Below are 12,957 nucleotides of genomic sequence, written 5' to 3'. Positions count from 1 at the left end.
AGGGCCTGGTTTCTCTCTAAGTTTTTTTTCCCCTTCACTTTCGTCAATTGGTGAAGTCTGTTCCTCGCCACTGAACTCAAACTCTGAAAACTGGACTGACACAGTTTCAATTTACTAGAACTTCTACTTTAAGCTGCTTTAACACAATCTACATTGTAAAATCGCTTTAGAAATAACAGATGAGTAGTTAGGAAAAAAATAGCATGTGTATCAGTATATTGGATCCGTGAATCAGCAGTGATACAGCTTTTGGTTCACCTTTGGGCTCCAGCGAATAGCAGAACAGCAACAACTGTGGAGGCGGAGCTAAACATCCTAAGGCTCCATCTGATTGGTCAAATTTAGATAAACAACCGATGTATAAAATAAACGTTACTTATCACACACCTCTGCGATACATATATTGCATACTATTATTAATGTAAGTTAACAATAGGGTTAAATTCGGATAGTGACATATAATCTTGATATAGAGAACTTTTGGATTCTAACAGTTTAAGATCTTTTTCACGCTCAAACAGCAACATTGCACATGAAATGAAGTTAAAAGTGTAAAAAGCTCAAAAGCAACTCTTTTAATGATGTTAAACGAGTGATAGAAGGAATGTGGCTTAAAGTGGCCCCTTCAAGATTTTCCGATCAATTCTTTTTTTTCTCTTCTTTGTCCAAATATCTCTTGGACTGATCTGGGCTCCGCTCCACTCATCTCAGATTCACGGTCTCCACACGCGTGCTGAACCTGAGCTTGTGTGCGGGTGTGGATGTAGGTGTTGGTTTTGACCGCTGTCTGGTCTTCCTGGATTCCAGCTCGGTGCGGTTTAGGGCACCCTGGATCTCGGTCGCGAGAGCTGGTGATTTCGCCCCGCGCTTATGTTTCTGGGATATAGCTGAATTATAGCAACGGTGCCCAAAACCACACAGATTTTAACGCTTAATCTTTAGTTCAAGCGTTCCAAGAGAGCCCTGCCAGTAAAAAGCAGAGAGGGAAACTTTGAAAACGTCGAGCTCTTAAGAAACACCCTTTCTGTCTTTATTGTATTTCATTTATACAGAAAACAGTGCTCGGGCCAAGCACTACATAAAAGTGTCTTTTAAAGCATAACAGTGGTGCCCTCAGGAAAGGGATCTGAGAGAAGCGAGGCAATTATCAACATCGGGGTGTATAAAAGTGGTTTTGAAAAAGGAATGCAGTGTAAACTGTAGCAGGGTGATGACATGCTCAAACGTATAAACTGTCCAAGCGTGCGCGTTCTCCAACTTCAACAATCTTTAAAATTATATTTACTGTACCTTTTTGTTTAATGATGGAACATGAGCATGCTTATGCTTTGTATAAACTGAAGAGGTTTGTGTTTTAATATCCAACAATTCTATACGGTTTTAATGATGGAAATGAGACTATCATAGAAATGCCATTTTTAAAATGGAAATTGCATTGATAGAGGCTCTGATGTGAAACGAATGGTGTAAAACACACAAAAAAGTACTTTACAACATGCAGTTCAACCTGTCTATAATGCAACCAATGTCAGCACATGAAAAAAATAAAGAATTTTCATATGCACCAATAAAAAATTATTCAATGATGATTCCTTGGATTTACTCAATTTTTTTACGTTAAGGGGTTGTAAACAATTTATTTGGACTGAATTTAAACAAACAAATTAAGTTGAACATTATTAAATTTAATTTGTTTGTTTAAATTCAACACAAATAAATTGTTTTTAACAGTTTTGCATGCAACACTTTTTTCAGTGTGGTTTGTGGCTTATATCTCGGCCCACACGGAATCTGCATGCGCAGAATTCCGCAGATTTTCCACAGAATTCTGCAGATTTCTGCAGTTTTTTAGCACATTATAAATTCTGTTTACTTGAGTAAATGTGTAAATCGGAATTTATTCAGTTTTTATTCAGTAATTTATTACTTTTTATTTAATATATTAAAGTGTAAGTTATGATACTCCGCTGGATACTCCCAAAATAATTCCGCAGAAATCCACAGATTTTTACCAAAATTTTCTACAGAAATAGCAAAAAACATCTGCAGATTCCGTCTGGCCCTACTTATAACTATCTAGGGCACCTATGATGAAAATCATCTTTTGGAAGCTGTTTGGACAGAACTGTGTGTAGGTATAGTGTGTCTACATTCCTATTAGTGCAAAGCTAAACATGCGCAGTGTGTGTGTGTGTGTGTGTGTGTGTAAACTTTGTAACAAAATTGTGTGTGACTCATCAAAAGGCTTGAATTAACTCCCAAACAAATACATAAAATAATCATTGGTAAAATTCTTACTGTAGTATTTCTCACAAACATTACATGAGATCTGCTTCCTTCACGTCTGTCACAGTGCTGTTTATCTCAAGCCGAGGCGAAGATTGAAGCAAAGATGGGCGGGGAAAACGAGCATTAAAAGCACAAGCAACGAAAACAGCTACAAGATGCTCAGAGCTGAAAATTACTATAAGAACTTCTGAAAGGTATAATAAATAATCTTACGGGTGTTTTGAGCTTTACAGACACATTCTGGAAAAAAAACTAAAGACTTATCTTAAATCTTGAAAAATGGGTAAAATAGGTGCACTTTAAAATATAATGACTTCTCTGTGCAGTATTTAGGTGTTTTTGATTTGATCTGGTGAAGGGCTTCCTAGGCAAATAATAAATCATTGTTATTAGCAACACTAGTGGTTATTAAGTGAACTGCAGCCAGCAATTTATTTATTTAGTGACTATATGAAGATGTGGCGGCACTAGGGCTGGGCCAATAAACGATCGAATCGAAATAAAATTGGTGTCAACAACAATTCATTTCAATTGATCTTTATTTCGCTATCGATTTTACAATGTTAATTGTGTCAAAGCAGCTAAACATAGAAGATTATAGTAAATTGAAACTGTGTCAGTCCAGTTTTTTAGAGTTGAAGTTCAGTTTAGTTCAGTTCAGTGTGGTTTAATTTTCACTGCTGAAAGTCCAAACACTGAAGATGCGCAGCTCCACTGGTCTTGAACCATGCAAGCCAGTGGCAACAATGATCTGGACTTTTTTACTCTATATTGATCTAAGAGCCAATCACACAGCGGAAATGTGCAATAATGAGAATCTAAAGTGTGCTGATATTAGAGATGTACCGAATTTTCGGCCAGCGAAAATTTAACGGCCGAAAATATGTTATGCCATTTAGTGACCTTTCTGATTTTTGTGGCATTGTTGGAGTACACTTTTAAATCTGGAAGCTTTAACAACATTTATTGTAATATATCGTCATCGTTCAATTCGGAAAATAATTAGTGAGATTGCATTTTTGCCATATTGTCTAGGTGGCACGGTGGCTCAGTGGTTAGCACTGTCGTCTTTCAGCAAGAAGGTCACTGGTCGTGTCCCGGCTGGGTCAGTTTCTGTGTGGAGTTTGCTTGTTCTCTACATGTAGGGATTGGTTTCCTTCGGGTAACAGGTTTACTCACTTAAAACAGTGAACTAATCATTTTTTTACAGTGTATAGAAAATCTAATTTTTTCAAGTTTCACTATAAACTCTGGCAATAAAAAGTGTGTAATATTTCCAAATTAATATTTACAGCCCTAATAAAGGCGACGCATGTGATTTTTCTATATTAATATGCAGAGACAACTATAAGTAAGCCACTTGTAGGTTGGTTTTGCCAAAAAAGTATAAACACTGTGGCTCTGTGGTGCTTTCAAAACATTGCTCTGTTTGTTTGAGCATCTCGAACAGCCCGACACACTCAACAGGACTACACTAGCAGTCCAAAGTTTGGAAACTGCATTTTTTATGTTTTATAATCTTATTCTGCTCAAAAAGGCTGCATGTATTTAATAGAAAATATAGTGAAACTGTGAAATATTATTGCAATATTTAACTGTTACAGGCCCATAGTCGGCCTGGTGAAGGGGTGGTTTTTTTCTTTAAAAGTGGAACTTTTTGCAGTTATTCACCTTATTTCCTATTTAATTGTGAAATTTAAATACTGCATTTTAGTGACATTTTTAAGCACTATTTTTTGCTGGATTAGCTTGTCGGATGGTCAGCATAACTAGTTTTTGTTGTATCAAAAACTTTTCCAAAACATTTAGAATAAAGGAATATGAGAATAATACTTATTTTTAGATACAAATAAATTACATCATAAATCATTAGAAAAAAAATAGAAATATGTTTAAGTTTTAAATTAAAACTAGCCTATTGTCATTAATTAGGCAAATAACTGGCCAGCACATTCAGTTTTCCTCAGTCACACTGAATCAACAGCCAACACGGGATTCAGATTGGTGTTAAAGCGTTCTTCGATCACTTATTTTCATCATTTATCATGGCAAATAGGTCAAATGAACTCATGAATGGGACAAATTCTGGACCTTTGTCAATGAGGGGTGGGTCTTTCGAGCCACCCGAACCCCCCCCCGGCTATACTGGCTTGTTTCATTATATTGAATGTTGTTCAAATTTGCATTAATTGTTGTGGTTTAAAGCTCAACTTTAAGCACAATTAAAGTCTACAGTGTCACGTAATCTTTTAAATATTATATATATAATATGATCAGCTTAAGAAAGAAACTATTATTATTATTGTTGTGTTGATGTCAGTTTGGGAAACAAATACAATATCATTTCATACATACATACATACATATACATATATATATATATATATATATATATATATATATATATATATATATATATATATAAATATATATATACACACACACACATACATACACTCACCAGCCACTTTATTAAGTATTTAACAGTCCATCCCGTCTCCACCATGGTGAAGGTCAGCACTGTTCTACTGATCTAAAATGAAGAGAGATCATTAATTACTTTCATTCTGCAAAAATAATATTTAATTTTATATTTTAATTGTATATAATAATTGTAATCTCACCGGCCACTTTATTAGGTACACCTGTCCAACTGCTTGTTAACGCAAATTTCTAATCAGCCAATCACATGGAAGCAACTGAATGCATTTAGGCATGTAGACATGGTCAAGACGATCTGCTGCAATTCAAACCGAGCATCAGAATGGGGAAGAAAGAGAACTTAAGTGACTTTGAACGTGGCATGGTTGTTGGTACCAGACGGGCTGATCTGAGTATTTCAGAAACTGCTGATCTACTGGGATTTTCACGCACAACCATCTCTAGGGTTTACAGAGAATGGTCCGAAAAAAAGAAAATATCCAGTGAGCGGCAGTTTTGTGGGCGCAAATGCCTTGTTGATGCTAGAGGTCAGAGGAGAATGGCCAGACTGGCTCCAGCTGATAGAAAGGCAACAGTAACTCAAATAAGCACTCGATACAACCGAGCTCTGCAGAAGAGCATCTCTGAACACACAACTCATCCAACCTTGAGGCAGATGGGCTACAGCAGCAGAAGACCACACCGGGTGCCGCTCCTGTCAGCTAAGAACAGGAAACTGAGGCTAAAATTCACACAGGCTCACCAAAACTGGACACTAGAAGATTGGAGAAACGTTGCCTGCTCTGATGAGTCTCCATTTCTGCTGCAACATTAAGATGGTCGGGTCAGAATTTAGCACCAATATCATGAAAGCATGGATCCATCCTGCCTTGTATCAACAGTTCATGCTGGTGGTGGTGGTGTAATGGTGTGGGGGATATTTTAAGGCACACTTTGGGCCCATTAGTACCAATTGAGCATCGTGTCAACACCACAGCCTACCTGAGTATATGCACTTTCATTCATCACTATAAATTGTTTAAAAGTAAATACATTTAACATGTAAACAAAGAATGCAAACAAAAGCTATTAATATGAGCTATTCTTTAACAAAAAAAAATCATAAAAGTATGTTGTATCAGTTTCCATGATACTCTAAAGCAAGACAACATAGCACTGATGATGGTCAGAATCATTCATGATGTGGATGAACTGATCATAACGGAGCAGCAAATCATCATGATGGATCATGTGACACTGCAGACCGGAGTAATGATGATAAAAACTTTGCACTGAGCCACAATTAAGCTTGAACTATACATTAAATAAGAAAACGCTTGTTATTTGTAATAACATTATAATATATATGAGCAGAATTGACTTCTTTTTAAACATTCGACCTGCAGTGTACATGTTTGGCCATTTACGTCTAGAAACATGGCAGATTTTCAACTGTGCAAGTAACAAAGCCTGTCGTCTCAAAACGCAAAACACATTAACAAGAGTAAAACACACGCAGTTTCTCAAAGGTTTGTATTCATGGCTAATTCGCATTGAAACCCTTGGCGTGCTGCTAGATTGAGAGGCAGCTTTTCACAGCCGCCGCTGAATGGATCTGTCCTGGCTTGGAAAAACCTAGTACAGTATATTTCCCCTGTTGACAGTCCAAGCTTGCGCTTATAGGACACACACCTCGATGTCAACTCCCACTACAGAGAAAGTGAGACTCCTGTTCCCAGAGCCTTTCAGGAACGGCGTGCCAAACAAGTGCTCCATTTATTTGTTCAATTATTATGTGAATTTCGGCTGTTGTGCTTGGCCGGCGTTGACGGAGGTCAGCTCGTGTCAATACTGGGCTCTGCTCAAAGGCAATATGAACTGTCAGGTGTTTTTATGAGGCCTTGAGTGGGCACCAAGTCGCCACCAACGCCCACCTACTGCGCGCACGCTGGACTGTTTCCACTGAACAATCCACGGGGGCCAGTCTGGTCACATGACCGTCTATATTGTGACTTCCCCATGTGAGCGCAGGAATTCCACCTTGAGGATCCCATTTACACGAAGAGCCGCTGGTTTATGCCAAGCACAATTACCCAGGCACCTGAAGAGAAATCCAGCTACTGTCCCAATGCACAGGTCTGGCCCACACAAGGAAGTCAGTGTGAATTGAGTTTGGCCGGGAGATTCGATACTCCATTATTACAGGAATAATCCTCAGCATTACTGCTGCTTTGTATGACTGTGTTTTCTGTCTACACCTTGAGGACTCCACATTGGAGTGCTTCCATACTAGGAAATCAAATGGGCTTTGTGTCTGAAGCGTACTTTTATAATATAAATATCACATCCAGAACTGACTTACAGTATTCTTTTTAGATTAGGCGGCTTGGTGACTCAATGGTTAGTGCTGTGGCCTCACAGATTCAAGTCCCGGCTGGGTCAGTTGGCATTTCTGTGTGGAGTTTGCATGTTCTCCCTGTGTTGGCGTGGGTTTCCTCCGGGTACTCCGGTTTTCGCCACAAGTCCAAACACATGCGCTATAGGGGAATTGATTTACTAAATTGGCTGTAGTGTATGAATGTATGTGTGTGTGTGTGTACGTGTTTTTGTGACATATCAGGACACAAATCTGTATGACATGGGTATGATACAGGTATTACAAAAAGGAGGTGAAATATGAGGACATTGGTGACGTCCTCTTTTCTCAAAATGCTTCTAAATCCTACAGGATGAGTTTAAACAGAGAGTAAAGCTGCACACAGTCTGCTGTGATGGTTGGGTTTAGGGGTGGGGTGGGGGCAATATAATATACGGTTTGGACAGTACAAAATGAATGGAAACCTATGTAATGTCCCCACTTTTCACAAAAACAAACATGTGTATGTGTGTGTGTGTGTGTGTGTGTGTGTGTGTGTGTGTGTGTGTGTGTGTGTAAATGAGTGTGTATGGGTTTCCCAGAACAGGGTTGTGGCTGAAAGTGCATCCGCTGTGTAAAACATATGCTGGAATAGTTGACGGTTCATGCCATTGTGGGGACTAAGCTAAAAAAATGAATAAATACATGAATTTGTTAGATGTTAAAAAAAAAACAGGTATTTTACCAAAAAAGAGGAATATTGCTAAACGGTTATGCTAAATGGTGGGGTTACATTGGTGCCGTGACCCGGATGGGAGTGAGGTTTAGGGGGGGGAGTGTAACGGAGGCCAGCTAGCGTGTGCTGGGCAGGTAAACCTCACTCCTCTGACCTCTAAAGGTGCTCTAGCGACAGATGCTAAAGGTCATGGTCTTTAGCCTCCTTGTTAGAGCAACCGACTCCCATGCAGAAGGTCCTCGGTTCGATCCCAGCTCGGAGAGGGTTGGGCGGTGTAGGACCGGTGGGGTTACATTTACATGTTCTCCCCGTGTTCGTGTGGGTTTCCCACGGGTTCCCCGGTTTCCTCCCACCGTCCAAAAACATAAACCATAGCCAATCGACTAAACCAATTTTTCACTTAAGACAACCGTAGTTTACACTTCTCACACAGCGACAGGCAGGGGAGTTCTCGAGACCTACCTAAGCTCAAACTCCCCTCTCGCCCTTCTAATGGGAGGGAGCCCCAGGCTCGAGGATATTACGAGCTCAGGGCTCTCTCCCGGGACAGCATGTGAAATACGCTTTATTGATTATCAGCTAAGTGTGAACTCAGCTGAAAATCAGATTGATATGAAATCAGATTGAAATGAGAACCCAACGTCCAATCTAAAATGAACCAAATATCAACGTCTAATGATGTTACAGCTTGACATGTGGACGTTACCACTATGACGTCTATCAGACGTTGGATTTTGATTGCCATACCTGACGAATAAATCAGTATTAGACATCAATATAACATTGTTTTAGGATGTTGGTTTAATGTTGGATTTTGGTCACTTTTCAACACAACCTAAAATTAACCAAATATCAACGTTATTTGATGTCGTTATTGGACATCAAAAAAAAATTGTCCTTAGACGCTGGCTAGACATTAAATTTTGATCACCTGACATCACGACCTAAATCAGTCCTAATAATAACATGTTATGACTTTGTGTGCCTGCTGAGTATACTTATTTGAATAAATTATTCAGGTTTCAATAAATTGTACCTTTATTGTACTTATATAAATACACATTTAACTGCAAACATTTCCTGATATCCTAAAATAATATTTAAAAAATTATCAAATTAAATTTGATTATTCATTCATTCATTTTCCCTTTCTTAATCTGGAGTCACCACAGCGGAATGAACCACCAACTTATCCAGCATATGTTTAACGCAGCGGGTGCCCTTCCAGCTGCAACACATAACTGGGAAACATCCATACACACTCATTTACACACTCATGCACTAAGGCCAATTTAGCTTAATTCACCTATACCACATGTCTTTGGACTTGTGGGGGAAACCGGAGCACCCAGAGGAAACTCACACAAACACTGGGAGAGCATGCAAACTCCACACAGAAATGCCAACTGACCCAGCCGAGGCTCGAACCAGTGACCTTCTTGCTGTGAGGGGATTGTGCTACCCACTACACCACCGTGACGGCCTAAATTTGATCCCTAGGAAAAAATTAAAGGGGTGGTTCAACCCAAAATTAAAACGATGTCATGATTTACTAATGTCATGTGAGGGATGTTGACAATGGAGTTGAGGATCCAAATGCAGAACTTATTTAAACAGTGGATGTTCAGGCAGGCAAAGGTCAATAACAGGAACAAATTGGTACATGCAGAGCAAAAATGTCATGGTCAAAGAACAGGCGAATGGTTGGTAAAGGCAACAATGAATCAAAACGATAACACAAGGCAAGGATCAAAACACGGCTAGGCTAAACAAAGAAAAACGCATCGTAATGCTCACAGATAAACAAGACTTAGCAACTGGGCTGTGTGTCTGTACTGATTTTAAAGTCCATTAAATTGGTTCATAACAGTCCTCCGGCTGTGTAATCAATGTGAAACAGGAACAGGTGTGAGTGTGTGGTGCATTACAGGATTTGTAGTTATTTTGGTGGTAGTGAGCTGTATGGACTAGATTGCTGGTGGTTGTGACAATTCACTGTTTACTTTGAATCAAATCATTTTTTTCTCAGTTTCTTCTGTTAAACACAAAAGAAGAGATTTTGAAAAACCTGTAAACATTTACTTCCATAGTATTTGTTTTGCCAATGCAAGTCAAATGTCACAGGTTTTAAGCTAATATAATTTTTTTATATAATAATGTTTATTGAAAGAAAAACAAGGTGAATAATTACATACAAGGATTTGACAAGACTTTTTCTTTCTTTATACATTCCCCCCCATAAACAACCTCCCTCCCGTTCAAAAAGAAAAAACAAACAAAAAATACAAATAAAACAAATAAATGAATAATTAAAAAATAATAATAAATATAAAAAAGAAATATTAAAAATAGTAACAAAAAAAATTGATAATACTAAATTAAATTAAATATTAACATTTTCAGTTTTTATAGCACAATGAGGAAGTATTTAACAGTAATGTTTACCCATCAAGATTGACTGCATTATCCTTATGAGCATAGACCTCAATTAGTTTTAGTTTGGGGGAAGTGTTAGGCCTTTTTCAAAGTATGAGATCATTGGATTCCATCCTGTGTAAAACGTTTAATAGATCCTCTACGAGAGTATTTAATTTTCTCCAATCTTAAAAATAGCCTCATATCACTAAACCAGAGTGAAACTAAAGGTGGTATACTTGATTTCCAATCAAGCACTAGTCTTCTCAGAGCCATAAGACACGCGAAGGCATAAGCGTCTTGATAATTATACGACATGACTGTTTCTTGTTAAAGTACTCCAAAAATAGCCATTTCAAAGCTAGGCCTGATGTTATTATATGCCTCGGACAGAATTTTAAAAATAGCTGTCCAATAATCGAACAGTCTAGGGCAGGGGTGCTCAATCCTGTTCCTGGAGATCGACCTTCCTGCAGATTTCAGTTGCAACCCATATCAAACACACCTGCCTGTAATTATCAAGTGGTGTTCAGGTCCTAATTAATTGGTTCAGGTGTGTTTGATATGGGTTTATCATCAGGATATCATTTTTTGTGTTCAATAAAGGTTTGGAACCACTTGAAGGAGACTAAACAGTGAGTAAACTGTCATTCTTGTGTGAACTATCCCTTTTAAACCGGATGCTTTAAAAAGTGTATGGCCACTAAAGCACTGTACATTAAAAATAATAATAGCAAAACACATTCCATTTACATGCAATCATCCGTGCTACACTAATTCAGCACATACTGCGTGTTTAGCCTGCTGTTGACATGTTTTATGTCGCATTACATCACAGGAAGCACAATCACAAGTTTACAGACTTCGCCAAAGCATTGGCCACCTGCACCAAGACAGAGCGCGACTCTCAGACCATTCCTGTCCCTCACTGAACCCTCACGCTCTGGAAACTTAAACAGCTTTTTAAGAATGAGGAGGCTTTTTCAGTGTGTTGCTAAATTTAGCTTGGCCCTTGTGCAGGCAGCAGGTTCCTGAGCCATTTTCAACAAAGATGAGCCGGAGCTGGTGCCCAGCGGCGGCGGGTGGCAGCTGCCGGTGGTCTGCTCTTCTCTTATGCACTAGCTTTTAAGTAAACACGGCAATTCTGCGGTCGCCCTCGCCGTGGCAGCCAGCAAAAGGGTTTACTGTGTGGCAGGACACACAGCCTCGGTGTGCCTTCTTCTAACCCCCCCACACACACCTCAGCTCAGTGGACTCGGGTCATCCAAAGCCATGATGTATGAGCCCCCAATATCAGTTCACCCTCCGATGCCTGTTGTTCCAGCCTGAACACTGAGCTATTTCATGCACTGAAAAAATCCCACTGCAAAAATAACCATCTTACAGGATTTAAAGGCTGCCTATCCTAAAGTTTGTACAGAAATATGTGTATAGTGTGTCCACAGTCACATTGGAGTGCTATAAACTCAAATAGTGTCTTTTTAAAAATTTCCTAATATTAAAGGTCCCGTGACATGCTTTGAAATGTGCATTTTTTTATTCGACGTTTGACGTAATCTCAACTAAAAAATGAAGAGAGGGCGGGACATATAGTAGCTCCTCCCCTTAAAAAACAGCCAATAGTATTTGTCTTTTACCACAGCTCTGCAAGTGAGAGTGGTTGAGCTCAAGTGCATCCAATGACAAGCAAATAAGAAAAAGGGGCGTGGCATGTAGGACACTAGCTAGCATCTGATTGGTCAGAAGATTTGATGAAAAACTGAAGTGACAAACTGCAAACTTTGAAATTTTTTTATCAGTTTATATTTTCTAAACGTGAATTTTGTCACTGTTTTGGAACACCCTAGCTAATAAATATCCTTTAAACTAACAGACTGAAAATAATATCTAAAAATTTAGATTTTAATTTCACAGGATTTTAAAAATAGGATGCAAATTCCAGCGATTTTTGAGACCCACCTTGAGGTGGTGTGTAAAGCCTGATTTATACTTCTGCATCACGCATATGCTCCGGCGCAGAATTTGTGTGCTCGCCAAAGCTGATGCGCACCTCTCAAAAAAATTTTACTACACGGCGCAACGACACGTAGGGCAAGCTCTGTGATTGGTCGGATTGGTAGCTGTGACCAATGTGGGCAGGACAGAGAGATGCGCAAACCCATTGGAGCGAGTGTTTACAGGTGTCGAGTCTCGTGAAGGAGCTCTAGATGGAGACTTTTGTTTTGTGTTTACCTTTATGATTAAAGTTGTTGCACGTCCGCCAGTTCCCATCTATGAATGAGCGAGTTTTAGCTACTTGTACATTAAGGTAGCGTTCAGAAAGAAAAAAAAATACCCGCGAAGAAACTGGACACAGAGGAGCATAACCACCTGCCAGCTAACGTTTCGGAAGTGTTATTGCAGAGCAACACAAACAGCACGAAGAAGTATAAACGGCCGGCGCTGTGGGTCACGCCGATCACTCGACGCAGAAGTATAAATCAGCCTAACACTTCATTGACACTTTGTAGTTTCATGTCGCCCTGGGCAATGATTGAAGTCACTATCGGGCGTTCCCACCTTGAGGTTGCGTTTATGATGATATTCACTAACAGCGAAGAATCTTTCTGGCCACTGAAAATAAACATTGTGGAAGTAAAACACTGAATATACTAAAAAGATGAACTAGGAAAAGGTGTCTTCTCTGTCAATGTGGATATTTATCTGCGGCAAACGCCAGTCTGTGTAGGTCTACAGCACG

The 12,957-nt window shown here is 39.2% G+C and overlaps 2 protein-coding genes across 27 annotated transcripts in view; both read right to left on the bottom strand.

The window, feature by feature from the left end:
- The window catches only part of metap2b (methionyl aminopeptidase 2b), a 171,569-nt gene that overhangs the window by 114,513 nt on the left and 44,099 nt on the right, over positions 1-12,957 (bottom strand). The window lies entirely within an intron of this gene.
- Positions 1-12,957, bottom strand: part of tmpob (thymopoietin b) — a 51,331-nt gene that overhangs the window by 13,139 nt on the left and 25,235 nt on the right. For 13 of the 26 annotated variants that reach the window (XM_087310774.1, XM_087310768.1, XM_087310767.1 and 10 more), the window contains 2 exons: positions 4,914-5,029; positions 4,751-4,822 (listed from right to left, as the gene is read on the bottom strand). In XM_087310774.1, the coding sequence (XP_087166900.1) occupies positions 4,751-4,795 (45 nt within the window). In that variant the 5' untranslated portion in view covers positions 4,796-4,822; positions 4,914-5,029. Of the gene's footprint in view, positions 1-4,750; positions 4,823-4,913; positions 5,030-5,473; positions 5,534-12,957 lie in introns of those variants that run through there. The other 13 variants (XM_087310762.1, XM_087310761.1, XM_087310763.1 and 10 more) reach the window with 4 other exon arrangements.

The sequence above is a fragment of the Danio rerio genome, chromosome 25 (genome assembly GCF_052040795.2).
Source record: "Danio rerio strain M-AB ecotype USA chromosome 25, GRCz13ab, whole genome shotgun sequence".
Classification (NCBI taxonomy): Eukaryota; Metazoa; Chordata; class Actinopteri; order Cypriniformes; family Danionidae; genus Danio; species Danio rerio.
Note: the sequence above shows the minus strand (reverse complement) of the source record. Positions and strands in the feature narration are given on the sequence as shown.